General features: G+C 44.0%; 1 protein-coding gene across 2 annotated transcripts in view; it reads right to left on the bottom strand.

Moving 5' to 3' along the window:
* Nucleotides 1-10,091, bottom strand: part of WIPI1 (WD repeat domain, phosphoinositide interacting 1) — a 32,203-nt gene extending 22,112 nt beyond the window's left edge. Inside the window, exons 1-3 of one of the 2 annotated variants that reach the window (XM_073883213.1) lie at nucleotides 9,910-10,091; nucleotides 4,241-4,323; nucleotides 2,722-2,891 (exon numbers count right to left, since the gene is read on the bottom strand). In XM_073883213.1, the coding sequence (XP_073739314.1) occupies nucleotides 2,722-2,891; nucleotides 4,241-4,323; nucleotides 9,910-9,989 (333 nt within the window). In that variant the 5' untranslated portion in view covers nucleotides 9,990-10,091. The remainder of the gene's footprint in view (nucleotides 1-2,721; nucleotides 2,892-4,240; nucleotides 4,324-9,909) is intronic. The other variant, XM_025890003.2, reaches the window with a different exon arrangement.
* Nucleotides 10,092-15,005: the final 4,914 nt, after the last annotated feature.

Below are 15,005 nucleotides of genomic sequence, written 5' to 3'. Positions count from 1 at the left end.
TATGTATTTAAAAGAAAATAGGGATGCTCTCTCCTCAAAACTCCCTACACAAATCTTTGATGGTTTCCTGTTGTTTTTAAAAAAAGGAACCCCACCGCGGGCAGGACGCGCGGCTCTCACTCCCGTTCATTTCCTGCAGGGGGCGGCAGAGCCCGGGCATCAGGGACGGCGGCCCGGCACGGGGCTTGCAGCAGGTGCCCAACCCCAAAGCTGCCAAGGCTAGAGCCTTGGATGTTCTAAGAAAAGCAAACCCCAAACACGTTCCAGACCTGTTTCAAATCATCTTCTTAGGAGAAGAAACGCTAAGAAGGAGAGAGGTATCTGAGCGGGTTCCAATGAACTTGGCCATTGACAGCTGAGTAGCGCTAGGAGCACTGACGTTTTAAGGAGCTGGGGGAGGAGAACCGCAAAAGTCATGGATGTTATACTGAGCACAGGGTGGCATGGAAAGGCTAGCAGACTCAGACCCTTGAGTAATCCTTTGTCCCCTTTGGTAATGAAAATGTCAGAGAGCAAGTAAGAGAGAAATGAGAGAAATAAATTCTATAGATACTATTTGAGGGTTCTGATTTTTATAGGACTTTGGCCTAAACAATCTTTTTCTTCAAAAGATTTTTAAAAATGTATTTATTTGAGAGAGAGAGCGAGAGAGAGCACATGAGCAGGGGGAAGGGCAGAGGGAGGACAGAGGGAGAAGCAGACTCCTCACTGAGCAGGGAGCCTGTCGTGGGGCTCGATCCCAGGACCCTGAGATCATGCCCTGAGCCGAAGGCAGACGCTTAACCGACTGAGCCACCCAGGCGCCCCAGGCTAGAACAATCTTAAAAAGATAATCAGGTGCCAAAAACAGAGATTTAATTTTCATATATCGGCTATCACTGTATGCAAAAATAAAAAGTTTTGCAATGAAATTTAATGTGCTACCAACAGATTTCAGAGAGAGCCCTTGAGCCAAGAATTGGGCTTAAAAACCTTCAAGTCGAAAACTCTCAAATGCCTTTCCCTCCCTGGCCAAGAGCCTGGACCTATTTCCTTCTTTACTCCTGCTCCTTACTTAAATACCCCCACATCCTACTTCTCCGGCTTTTTTCTACCACACTGCTTTATATAGACATGGGTGGATATCCAATCAAACTAGTCGGCCAACTCAAAGAAACAATCTCTTCCCTCTTATAAACCGAAGGAGCACTTTGTCTCATTTGTTAAAAAAAAATTATTAGCATTTAATAGCTTAGGTAAAAAGACAGAAAACGTTGTCCTTGATGAATGCAATGACCTCCACCATCCTGGGAATCTTTAATTAAATAGAAAGATCTGCACGGTCATATAAAGAATCTCTCTGTTTGCTTATTTAACAGGCAGTCGGGAAACAGATATTCATTGAGCACTTTTTTCCCCCAGGCACTGCCTTTCCTACCAGGCCACAGGAGTGACCACAAGAGATACAGTGCCTGCCCTTATAGGATTTAAAATCTAATGATTTAAGGGAAACTTTGCTAATATCCCCAAATATTTATTTAAGGAGAATTTTTTTTTTAAGAATTTATTGATTTATTTGACAGAGAGAGACACAGCGAGAGAGGGAACACAAGCAGTGGGAGAGGGAGAAGCAGGCTTCCCACTGAGCAGGGAGCCCAATGCGGGGCTAGATCCCAGCACCCTTGGAACATGACCTGAGCCAAAGGCAGACACTTAATGACTGAGCCACCCAGGTGCCCCTATTTAAGGAGAGTTTCTATTTTTAAAGAGAATGTATTGTGTATTTTAGATAAGAGTAATCCTTCCTGGGGCGCCTGGTGGCTTGGTTGGTTAAGTGTCTGCCTTTGGCTCAGATCATGATCCCAGGGTCCTGGGACTGAGCCCTACATCGGGCTCCCTCTCCCTGCCGCTCCCCCTGCTTGGGCTCTCTCTCTGTGGAAGAAGAAAAAAAAGAAAAGAAAAAAAAAAGAAAAGAAAAGAAAAGAAAGAAAAGAAAAGAAAGAAAAGAAAAGAGAAAAGGAAGGAAGGAAGAAAGGAAGAAAGAAAAGAGGAAAGAAAAAGGAAGGAAGGAAGAAGAAAGAAAGAAAGAAAGAAAGAAAGAAAGAAAGAAAGAAAGAAAGAAAGAAAGAAAGATCTTCAAACCAACCAACCAACCAACCAACCAACCACTACAAGTAAGATCTGTAAGAGTGAGCTGGGGGAAAGAAAGGTGGGAGCATGAGCCTGGGAACCTGGATCACTGGGAAAGCTCAAGGACAGAGCAAGAGAAGGGCAGTTTTACAACTGCCTTCAGAGCTAGCCTGGGGCGGCGGGGGACATGTTCATCCTCCGGGGCTTCATTCTGAGAAGCATTGCTGCCTGTGTGCAGTGGACGCCACCATCCAGGGCCCAAACCAGAGAGAGATGTTCTTCTGCGTTCAGTGCCCACGAAGTAGCTCACGGGACGGTGTCAGAGCCAGATTTCCACCCAGCCTGTGTCCAGCAGAAGAGGATTCACTCCACCAGGGGCCAATGTTCAAGAAGGGACACGAGGCAGAAGGACCAGGGAGGTCACACCACTGAAATTGGTGCCCAGAGTAGGCTCACCATGTCCCCGTGATAGTAGGCCCAACCGAGTCTTAGAATCGCTTTTAGAATCGGACGTGTGGTTTAGAAATATTCATCTCTAAAGATACTCATCTTCTTTATCTTGGGTGCCCATAGAGCAGAAGCCTTGCAACCCGAGAGATCTCCCCCACATACCTGCCGGTTCAGCCTTATGGACAAGATGTTGCTGGAATAGCTGTAATTACAGATCTCCGTGCCTTTCTTGAAGTGATAGACGTTCATCTGCCGTGGCTTCGTGTGACTGACCACCACTACCAGGCTGCTGGAGAAAAGGCGCTCCACGATGTAGACATCCGGGATCTCGGCTGGGAAGGAAAGCAGCCCGTGGCCACACAGATTTCAGCCTCCCCTGCAGTCAGCCAACGGCCTTGGGGTCTAGCTACTGGGTGCCCTCCGTTACAACGATTTCCTTCCCCCCACCGTGAAGCTTTATCTGCCTCCCAAGGTAGCAGTTCCAAAGCCCTTTCCAACACCTACAGAAAACGTTAGTGACCGGAACCCAAAGTCAGGTCTTCCCAGAGCTTCCCTGGATGCCCTCTGTGAGGTAGAATCAGCCCTCAGGCACCACTGTTTGCTCAGGGAAACATTTTTGGGAGGTTTGGACAATCTCAATCTACTCTTTTTCCATGAGAGGTTTCAAAGGCGTGTCTACTCTGGAGAACCTCTGCTTTCAGAATTCTGGTCCCTATTGCCGAGAGGTACTACGGGTATGGCCATGGGGGGGTGGGGACAGCAACCTAATTAAATTGTAACCCCTCCTCATTTTGTGCTCCCTGGCCCTCTCTGCAATCCCTTTCTTGTGGAAGACAATCTGGACATCTGTGTCATGACCAGGGAAGTACTTCCATACTCCGGAAGAAGGTAAATAAGTAAGCCTCCCGAGTGCCCATAGGTAGACACCTCAGTGTTTTTCTGAGAACATTCTTTTTGTACGTGTGCCTTCCTTGTGTGTAGGCAGGTCCCATAGGGAGTGACATAGGACAGATACAGAGCGAAGTATTCATGAAAATGGTGTAATAAAAATAATATCTTACAAATATATTAGGGACCCAAGGTATTTTATTTACCAAACCACTTTCTTTCCAGGAAATCCAAAGATTGTGTATTCTTCACTATTATGATGGCATAAATTATTACTTACCCTGAGAAAATAAGAGAGTCACATTTCTAAGCTGCATTTTTTTGTGATATCCACTAGAAGTATTTCAACATCTTCAGTATGAACTATGCAAATGGGATCATACTGCTTTATTAAAACAAAGAAAATACTTCCATGACCATGAGTGTTACAATATTCAACTATGCCAATATAATGGCGAAAAAAAAATCGTAAGTGACCTTCTGGTTTGACAATTATAAAAACTGATGGCTGGGCATAAAAGTATATGAAGAGATGTCAACATTATGGTTTCAAACCAAGGATTTCTTAATATAAAAAGAAAATGTTACCTAAGATATTGCCAAATCTAAGGGCTTACTTGTGGGTTGTTTTTTTTTAAACCAAGTGGAGGCAATGATTTATATTTAAACCTGAAAAATACTGACTCCTTCAGTTTGACAGTTAAGGGAGAAAAATGCAGACAGCTCAGGAGCACCACAGATTAAAGTCTAGAGGGAGGATTTGGTGTCCCTGAGATCTCACACACACACTTACTGCTTCCATGGACTTGGTCCAGTTGCTCCACAGAACTCAAAGAAAACAGCTTATAACCGGCTTTGGTTCCAATTGCTAGGGATCTGTGGAAGATAATGACAGCATGGGAATGACAAGAGGTATTGTACTCCAGTAACAGAGCTGCCCAAGACAGACATTCCCTTTCCTCCCAGGCTCATAGTGGACAAACATCCATCCTCAGGTATTTCGGTATTTGATAACTATCTAAATAGTTGTCAGGTGGGCAGGTACATTAAAAGGGAAAAGGGCAAAGACAACCACAGACTCAGATGGGTAAGAGATCTGAAACTCATCAAAAGAAATGTCAAACCTACCAGCGACTATGCTTTCCCAACTGGGCAGAAATAGGAAAAATGGAATGCTTAAGAAAATTCATCCTGGAGCTACTCCCAACACGATGAGGGGTCTTCTGGTTGTTTGAGAGGTACTTTACCAAGAGGTAAATTTTCTATTTCCTGGTTTTGTTTTGTTTTGCTTAAAAAATAGATACACTATCATAGTAGGCATAGTCATTAGTAAGTACAATTTAATGGATGCATCCTTTCATTGCTTTCCATGAAAACATCCCAGATACTTTATACCAGTAGCTCTCATCCCCAGATGTACATTAAATTTACTTGGGAAGCTTTTAAAAAATACTGATGATTATTTACTCCTGTTCCTCCAAACTTGAGCTTTTTAATCAGATTCTTTCTTTCTTTTTCTTTCTTTCTTTTTCTTTCTTTCTTTCTTTCTTTCTTTCTTTCTTTCTTTCTTTCTTTTTCTTTCTTTCTCTCCTTTTTCTCTTTTTCTCTCTTTCTTTCTCTCCCACCGCCATCTCTCTCTCTTTCTCTTCCTCTATTTTTCTTTTTCTTTTCTTAGTTCAAGTACTCCCATGTGCAGCCAGGGTTGAGAACTCTGCTTTATACCATGTTCCACAAAGCTAGTATCACAACCAACCAACAAAACAACAACTAAACATGCATCTGGAACAATATGGGCTAAAAAAAAAAACCCAAAAAACAACTTGTTTTTTTATTTTTTCACTTTCAACCAATAGATAGAGACAGAGTGTAGGGCGCCTGAGTGGTTCAGTCGTTAAGCGTCTGCCTTCGGCTCAAGTCATGATCCCAGGGTCCTGGGATGGAGCCCCGCATTGGGCTCCCTGCTCCACGGGAAGCCTGCTTCTCCCTCTCCCACTCCTCCTGCTTGTGTTCCCTCTCTCGCTGTGTCTCTGTCAAATAAATAAATAAAATCTTTAAAGGAAAAAAAAAAGACAGAGTGTAAACCCAGGTTTCCTTGGCTTTAGGATGAAAGCAAAGGAGTCAATTTTGTTCAGCAGCTGTGATCCCCATCCAGCTCTTTCCTGCTTTGCCCTCAACACTTCAGTGATGAGCAAAATCTTACCCAGAGCACACTCAGAATAAGCAGTCTGACCTTGAGCACTTCCACCCTAGGAAAATGGGATGTCAGAGCTGAAGTGGACCTTAAAATAGTCCTAAGTGGACCTAAAAATTAGCCCAGCTTCCTCATTTAAAGCAAATATTGGCAAAGGTGAGATTTGTTCTTCACAGGTAAGCATATATGAATATTAGCAGTTTACTGGGGCAAGCCTGGATGGTCAAGGCTCTTGTGCATTAGCCTAAAAATTAAAAAGAGGATGTCACATGATTTTCCCTGAAATTTTTTTTTTGTACCCAAACATTTGCTCTCCCCTGGGACATAGGGAGAGGAGACTATCGTCAACTTCTAACGGGGAGGGAGACGTTTCTGTTTCCCAGCCCTCCAACCTGCGGGGGGGCCAAAGTGGTGTGCTAGACATTTGCACGAGAGCAGCAGCGTGCCCAGAACTGGGCTCTGGCACCCAGAACTACAGCATTAATGGTGACAAACAGCAACTGGAGAGGCAAGCCAGCAGCATCTTAAAACTGCAAAAAACTGCTACAGGCAAAAGAATAAAACTGGACTACTATCTGATACTCATACACAAGTGTGAACTCAAAATGGATTAAAGACTTCAACGTAAGACCCGAAGCCATAAAACTCCTAGAAGAAAACACAGGCCGTCAGCTCCTTGACATGGGTCTCAGAGATGTTTTTTGGATCTGACTCCAAAGGCAAGGGAAACAAAAGCAAAAAGAAACAAATAGGATTACATCAAACTAAAAAGCTTCTGCACAGCAAAGGAAACCATCAAGAAAATGAAAAAACAACCCACTGGATGGGAGAAAATATTTGCAACAAGGGGTTAATATCCAAAATATATAAATTCATTTAACAACAACAAAAAAAACCCAACCTGATTAAAAAATGGAAGAGGATCTGAATTGACATTTTTCCAAAGAAGACATACAGACAGCCCAACAGGCACATGAAAAGACGCTCAACATCACTAATCATCAGGGAAATGGAAACCAAAACCACAATGAGATATTACCTTATACCTGTAAGAATGGCTATTATCAAAAAGATAAGAAATAACAAGTGTTGGCAAGGATGTGGAGGAAAGGCAACCCTCATACACTATGCATAGGAATGCAAACTCCTCAAAGGAGTGAAGTCTCCTCAAAAACTTAAAAATATAACTACCCTATGATCCAGCAATTCCACTTCTGGGTATCTTTCTGGAGGAAAAATCAAAATACTAATTCAAAGAAATATATGCGCCCCTATGTTCATTGCCGCATCATTTACAATAGCCGAGATATGGAAACAACCTAAGTGTCCATCAATGGATGATTGGATAAAGACGTGCGCGCGCGCGCGCACACACACACACACACACACACACACACACACACACACTTCTCAGCCATAAAAAGAATGAAATCATGCCATTTGCAGCAACATGGATGAGAGTATTATGCTAAGTCAGACAGAGAAAGACAAATACCACATGATTTCACTTATATGTGGAATCTAAGAAAAACAAAATGGACAGAAGAAAACAAAACCCAGACTCATAGTTACAGAGAATAGATTGGTGGTTGCCAGATGAGAGGGGTATTGGGGGGGGGAACAAAATTGGTGAAGGAGATCAGGAAGTACAAACTTCCAGGTATAAAATAAATATATCATGGGGGCTAATGTACAGCATAGGAAATACAGTAGCTAATACTGCATTAATTCTGTAAGTTAACAGATGTTTAGTAGACTGGTTGTGGTGACCATTTCCCAGTGTATACAAATGTTGAATCACAATAGGTCATACACTTGAAACTAATATAATACTGTATGTCAGTTATACCTCAACTTTAAAAACCTCCTTTTTATTCCTATGATTCAAAAAAAAGTGTTTTAAAATACACTCCATAGAGATTGCTGGTTTTAAACTTTTTTCACATGGACTTTTTCACATAAATACAGATACATTTAGTAGCAAACTGAGGTTTCTAAAGCTTGCAAGTAAGGGGAAAAAAACGTAAGTAGGGTCTTGTGATATGAACCAAAAGATTTTTGGCAATTTAAAATAATTTTCAAACATAAGCCCTGCTCCTAGAACAGAAGGATTTTATACATGAGAAAATGGCAGTGTGATTACTATCATGTTTAAAATGATTGATCAATGGCCACAAAAGATGCCGAATCAAGGAATTCAAACTACAACCTTATTTTATTCATAGGGCCTTCCTGCAGGAAAAAAACTCTCATCACCTCTCACAGGAATAGGGCTTGGGACAAATACATACTGCCAATCAAATGAAAAACTGTACCCAAAGTGTCTAGCACAGTGCCAAACATGAAGTATGATCGAAGAAGTTTAGTTATAATACTGGATTCCAAACTCAGCCTGCACTTAGAGAAAAAGACACACTGATACTCCTAAATGCATTCGTAAGGGGCTTGACTTATTTTAAAATCCAATGTCATACCCTCTCTGGCTCAAAGCAACTGACTGTGACAAAAACTTTTATTTATAGGTGAGACAGAGCTGTCCAGCAGAGCCTTCATCCAAGAAAACAGAACTGACAGTAGAGACAAGGAAATTAAATTTCCAGGCACCCAACAGCTTTGAAAATAACATTCTTACCCAACTGCTATAGAAAGTTGGGACTCAGCTAGAGTAAAAAATCAACATCTCTTTAAAAAAATCTAATAAACAATGTTACAAAGCAGAATTTAAAACATTTACTTCCAGTAAGCAAACTGACTCCCCTCCTTGTCCTGTGTTCAGTTGGGAAGGAAAACCTTCTGGCACTTATTTCAACAGCCATTCTCTCTTGCAAAATGCTACTTACAAAATGTCAGAATTTTATCTACACCATCATTTCTGTAAACTGCAGGTCTCAACCCATCAGCTGATCTTAAATACAGTTCAGTGAGTTACAAACACCTTTAAAAGAAGGGATCACACATAGCAGGGGTAAACACTATTTAATGAATCACTTTTCAGGGATATTCTATGTATGTGGGTATTATGGGATGTTGTAATATGTATTTCTTATTGTCGACTGTGGTTAAAAAAAAAAAAAAAGCTTCAAAGTCACTCATCTAACCAAGCTGTCCAGCTATCCGATTACACATAGTTTTTTCGAACAAAGGCATATTGTTTGGCATAGGGTGTTTTTAAACAGAAATACAAAGGGAATGAAAGCCAGAGTTACTTATGGTACAGCATGGTCTTAATTACACCACTGAATGTTCAATATTAGCACAGCCCGGTCACAGGCAGCCAAAGCACAAGCCTGAAGCCGCCTCCAAACAAGGAACACAACAGAAACTGGTACAGCAGGAAGTGGGAAACTGGAAAGCGGTCATCCCTGCTTGATGCTCTGGGTGCACATTCCAAAGAGATTATTCCATATGGTCCCCAGGACTGGTGTCTAACAATTCTCTGAAAAGAGGGAAGGAAACAGGCGTTTGCTTCGAAGGGAGTGAATCCTTGAGATGTCTGCAATACAGTTCTGCAACTCACTCTCTGGCCAAAGTCCAAATGTGCACATCGAAGTGAAACATTAAAAGTCCACTCAATAAGCAACTGGAGCTCGTGCTTCTCAGAGAAGGCAGCCTGGGCCCGGGAAAGGGCTCCTGGACTCGGAGAAGGAGATGCTGCCTGGCCGAGGGGGGCGCTACGGGAAAACAGTGAGAGGGGTGGAAAGGTTTCTGACACCCCTAGCCGGCAGGCGAGATGCCCTGGGCTGGGCTCGGACAGGGGCTGGCCTGGCCACAGGGATAGGCTGCCTCTTTGTCCCAGGCCCTGCCCAGATGCCACGTTGAGATGCTCAAGGACAAATGGGAAAGTTTTTCCTGGATTCCCATCTTCCTGGGCCCCAACAACCTCGCCTTGGGTCAACTCGCAACTTCCCCCCTCCCCTCCCCTCTCCTTTGTTTTGGCTTCTCCTCCTTCCCCAGACCCCCACTCTGGTCGCTAACCTCTGCCCCCACTGGATTCCATCGCCTTCTCCCGCCCCACTCCGCTCGCGAACTCCCTCCCTTCTTGCTCGGCGGGCCGCTCCTGGCCCTCGGCCCGCGGCGGGGTTGGGGACGCTCGAACACCCACAGGCGGAGGGGGAGCCCCCCGCCCCCCAGACCGAGCCAGTCCGGGGCCGCCCGGGCCGGGCCGCCGACGCCCTCTTGGGGCGTAGGCCCATGCCTGTCCGGCTACAAGTTGCCGACAAGGACAAGACCCCTGGTCGCGACTTTCCTCCCCCGCCTCCCCAGCTGCTTACGTGCAGTCCTGGTTGAAAGAGAAGCAGCTGAGCGCCGCCTCGAGCCCGCTCGGGGGGCCATCTGCTGCCTCGGCCTCCATCGGGGACTCGACCCGGGGAAGCCGCAGCTCCGAGCCGGCGACAGCCACCTCAGCAGCCCGCTGGCGCCGGCTCGGCGGGCCGGGTCGCCGGCCCCCCTCCGCTCCTGGCCCCGCCCCGTCCCGTCCCCCTCCGCCCCGCCCCGTCCCTGCTTCGCTCCGCTCCGCCCAGGCCCGGCCAGGACCCTCCTGCGGGTCCAAGCCAAACCTAAGCCCCTGAGGGGGCGGGGCCCCACGCCCGGCCGCCATTGGCTACGAGTCCACGCCCACGGCGCCCCCTGGGCCAATTGACGACAGCTGCGGGAGGGCCAGCCCCGGTGGCGCCCCGCCCCCAGCCCGGTGAGACGGCTCTCCATTGGGCGAAGGCGCGTGACGCAAGGCTGCAGGCCACGTGGTGGTGTTGTCATTGCCAGATGCTGCGAAGCGGGAGATGGAGAGAATGAGTGCAGCTGAGGCGCGACCTGTTGGCCTCTGGGCATCTGCCGTGGGGCTGCGGCGGGGGCGGCGGGGGCGGCGGGCTGACGCGCTTGGTCCCACCCCGCCCAAACCCCGGTCACGAGTAGCTCTCCGTCTATTAAACTTACAGAGTTTAGTAGAGAGCGTGAGACGCCAAAGCCCCGCCCTTCTGTAGAGTCTTCAAGCTGCTTAGAGAAAAGTTTCTTTAAAATGGAGATGCTAAAGCCGGACAGATCTGGTTATCTTACCGATTTCCCTGCAGTGGAGAAGCTCTTCCTACATGCCAAGACCTGTCTTAACTGTGTAGATGATCTCGTTGAATTCCTATAAAACGGGAAAATATGTTTTATACCCAATTTTTTATAAAGGGTCAACTGAACAGCTAAATAACCTGTCTAAAGTAAGACAACAAATGGTAGAAGGTGGATTTGTCTGGTATCAAGACCGGTGCGCCAAACCACTCTGTTGGAAAATTTGGCAAAATCCATTTGATCTGTAGTTGAAAAAAAAAATGAAAGAAAATGTGTGTAAGGTGGTGTATTTGATGAAAAGGATGAGATCTCGAAGATGGCACAGTTCAAAACTCACATATTTGACATGAATCCTGACAAGAGTCTCTCTTCCCAGGTTAAATTCATGTTGCCATGTAGAATACCCAACACAGCTTATAAATCAGTAGCTCTGCTGGTTTTGGATTTATATAATTCCTGATGAATTTTTAACTCATACTTTTCAAGTTGAGATGACATTTTAATTGTTATGCCACAATATTTCAAATTGGCATAATTAAAATTTATCTATTTTGTGACAAAGCTATATATACATATGTGTGTATACGAACCTATAATGGATGAGTGAAGAGCACTATTTCATGTAAGCTTTTCTGGTTTGGGTTTTCTGAAGTGCAAATATAACAGTTTCTTCACTCAATGCTATTATTTTCTCTCAACTGATGTAAAAATAGTTCAGCTCGTAGATCCACAGATGTTGGTTGCTCTTTAGTTGATTGTGAGGTGTTGTATAAACCATCCTAAGTGAAAACAGCTTCTGTTTGGATGCTTTAACTGCATCATTTTTGTTACCTCTTGGATCAAAGGTGCTTCTCCTTACCACTCCCAGCTCACCCATTTAGAAAACCAGGAGTCTGGTAGACTAGGTGCTGGGCTGTTTGGAGAACTAAATAAAGTGTGTAATAAGGTTTTTATAGTGGAAGCTGTTATTCTCAGTAGTTTAGGCTTTATGGGCTAGAGTTGGGAGCTGGTGTTAGTTTTTGAGCAGGAGTGTTTCATGATAAAAGCAGTGTTTTAGGCAGATAAACTTGGCCAGGGTGTGCAGAATAGATTAAAAGGGGGAAAAGCCTAGACTAATGTGAAATTCTAGGAGTGAAGGGACGTGAGATATAGGCTAGGAAGGTTAGGACAAACCCAAGAGTAATTTTTTTCTATTGAAATATATTTGACATATAACATTGTGTAAATTTAAGGTATATAGCATGTTGATTTCATACTTATATATTGTAATATGATTGCCATTGTAGCTATAATTAGCACCACTAACATGTCACATGAAGAGATATTTTGCAGCAATGCTTTCCAAAAGAAAGATAATGAGCCAAAGAAAGAAAGAAAGAAAATGTCAGCCACAGATGTGAACCCCATTTGTAATTTTAAATTTTTTAGAAGCCACCTTAGAAAAGGTAAAAAGAAATGAGTAAATGAACTTTAATAGTATATTGAACACAATGTGTCAAAAGTCTCATTTTAATTGGTAATCAATGCAAAAGTATTAATCAGCTGGTTTAGATTATTTTTTAGCATAATTTTTAAAATCCAATGTATCCTTTTCACTTAGAACATATCTCAATTTACGCTAGCCACATTTTAAGTACCAGTGTGGCTGGTAGCTAGCACATTGCTCAGTGAAGTTTGGGGAGAATAAACCACAGAACTCGGTGGCTGATGGGGGAGGGGTGGTGTGGCAGGGAAGAGGAGGGAAGAGTCAAATCGGATTCCATGGTTAGGAAGGTGGAAGCTCATGGCACTGCTTTCAGAAACTAGATGCTTGGGCAGGTATTCAGGAAGATGCAATTAGTTACATGTTGACATAGCAGAACTGAATGCTGATTGGGATTACGGTTCAGGCCTAGAGATACAGGTAAAAACTGATCATCTTCCCAGCCCCATCTTTCCCATGAATGATTCCCCTTGGATGTTTCCCACTGAGTTAGTGGTTCACCATCCACCACCACCCATGTGGAAATAACATCCCAGAGCTGCCTCATCTGGTTTTATTTTTCCCAAGATAATACAGAAATCTGTATTTTTATATAAATAAATTTTAAATAAATATTTATTTTACATAAACCTATATTTTATGTAAAAATTTAAAATGTTGATGACCAATTCTTATTTTTAAAAAAACACTGTGTGGGCCAAATTAAATATACCAGCTGGCTGGATGTGGTTTGTGGAGGTCCAGTGTGTGACTTCCGTTCAAGGCATAAGCAGTCTCTTTGAGAGGCTCCACCCTCAAAAAAAAAAAAATCCAAAGAAAATGCTACAAATAAATTCAGAGGTGTTCGATTCATTTAATGTCAGGCTGATTTTTCTTTTTCTAAGTTCTAGTTCTAGGTTCTGTGGGAGAGGAAACTCCTGATTTAAATGTTGGGTTGATGGTGTCCTTATCCTTCCACATTCTTGGAACAGAAATTTCAACACCAAATAACAGAAGCAGAGACTCTCTGGAGGAAGAGGGGACTACAACACTTTACCACAAGAAAAACAAGATTTCAGCTTTTTGTCCTTCTTCCAATTGAAACGCCTAAGTGTCTATCTTTTCCCAGACAAAATGTCTATTATTTCTAGGGAAACGGTAAATCAGCAAAATCTGGAAGCCTAAAGCTGAACTTGGGAATTAAGTATCCTTGGTAATACAAAATTGCAGGCCACAATTCAGCTGATGGGAAGCCTTCCCATTTGTGCAGCAATCAGGTTGTAATTTTAAAATTTTGATTGGGGAGTGCACAGGGCAATGACAGGGGAAGTTGGAAATGACACATCCCGTCTGATGCAACCCTCATGTCACCCAATATGGTTGCCCACAACACCCAACTGTCTATAATAAGAGTAACTACGAGGTGAGCAAATACCAATCCTGTCCCCTTCTTTGTATAAAACCCATTCTATTTTTATAAAATCAAGTCATAGGAAATAAGCTCCTTTTCCTTTTCCGATACGTTTCAGCAATCAGAACGTGAGCGAGCTGAGAAAGAGTAGAACCAGAATGGACGAGTGAATGGTAGTACTTTGAGAAAAGGATGAAGGAGGAAGGGCCTGGGGACAATGCAAAATAGGTAAGACTTGGGGGTGCGGAGAGGGAAGGGTGATGTGTCACAGGCTCAGGGAGTCAGCCCTACCTTACTATTCTAGGGTAGGAGGTAAGGGCTTGGAACGCAGGGTGATTTCTGGGAAAGGAGGTGATCCATCAGATTGGCAAACAGGAAGTACCCAGCCGGAGGTATGGCTAAACAGCAGGCTGCAGTGAATAAACAGTCCCTATAATGTGCCTTTGCTCCCCAAATGGAACCACTATATCTGGCTTAATGAGTCAAAAAAGGGAGGATGGGGGGCAAAAACCAACAACCATTCTAGTATTCTTGACTTATATATTTCCTCTCAAGAGCAAGAAACAATGGTATTTCATTAAAGAGTGGACTGGAGTCCTTGTCTACATTCTCTCCGCCATCTCTCTTATTTTTGCTTCCAGAAGAATCTTTTTTTTTTTTTAAGATTTTATTTATTTGTTTGACAGAGAGAGAGAGATAGCGAGAGAGGGAACACAGGCAGGGGGAGTGGGAGAGGGAGAAGCAGGCTTCCCGCGGAGCAGGGAGCCCGACGCGGGGCTCGATCCCAGGACCCTGGGACCATGACCTGAGCCAAAGGCAGACGCTCAACGACTGAGCCGCCCAGGCGCCCCCCAGAAGAATCTTAAAATGCTGAGGCAATCACAGGTTCTCCATAAATACCTGCTCATTGGCTAACATTCAAGAAGACAGTAGCTTTCTATGTGTGCCTTTGCAGACATACCTTGAGCTAACGGTCTATTAGTCAAGGCAATGTAGAGAGGTTGGATCACGGAACTTTTGTTCACTGGGCCATCTTAAGACCAGCCAGGATTCTAGAGAAGTGTTCGTCAGGTCAACCCAATCCCCCCCGACTTAAGTTTGAGAGTATGAATATAGGTGACATCTGGAAAGGAAATGGAAAGCAAAGCTTTATAGAAAGCTTGGCTTGAAGCCTCATACATCTTCTCATTTAGTGCTTACTATGCCCTGTCCTGGAGATTTTTATCCCCATCACCCAGTTGCATAAACCAAGGTTGAGAGATGTTGCAGTTAAGTTGCTCAAGGTCCTGGGGCAGTCTGTGATGGAGATACGGTTTGCAATCACCTTTCCACTGCATTTCCAGGTCCCCTCTCATTCCATGCTTCCTCTCAGAATGTGGTGCCTCAAAGCCCGCGACAGAATTGGCATCTTAACCTGTACACCATTCTCTAAAGGGACA

The sequence above is a fragment of the Callorhinus ursinus genome, unplaced genomic scaffold, assembly GCF_003265705.2.
Source record: "Callorhinus ursinus isolate GAN/ISIS: 27379988/994484 unplaced genomic scaffold, GSC_fseal_2.0 scaffold50, whole genome shotgun sequence".
NCBI classification, from domain to species: Eukaryota; Metazoa; Chordata; class Mammalia; order Carnivora; family Otariidae; genus Callorhinus; species Callorhinus ursinus.
This window is presented reverse-complemented; position numbering and strand designations above follow the sequence as displayed.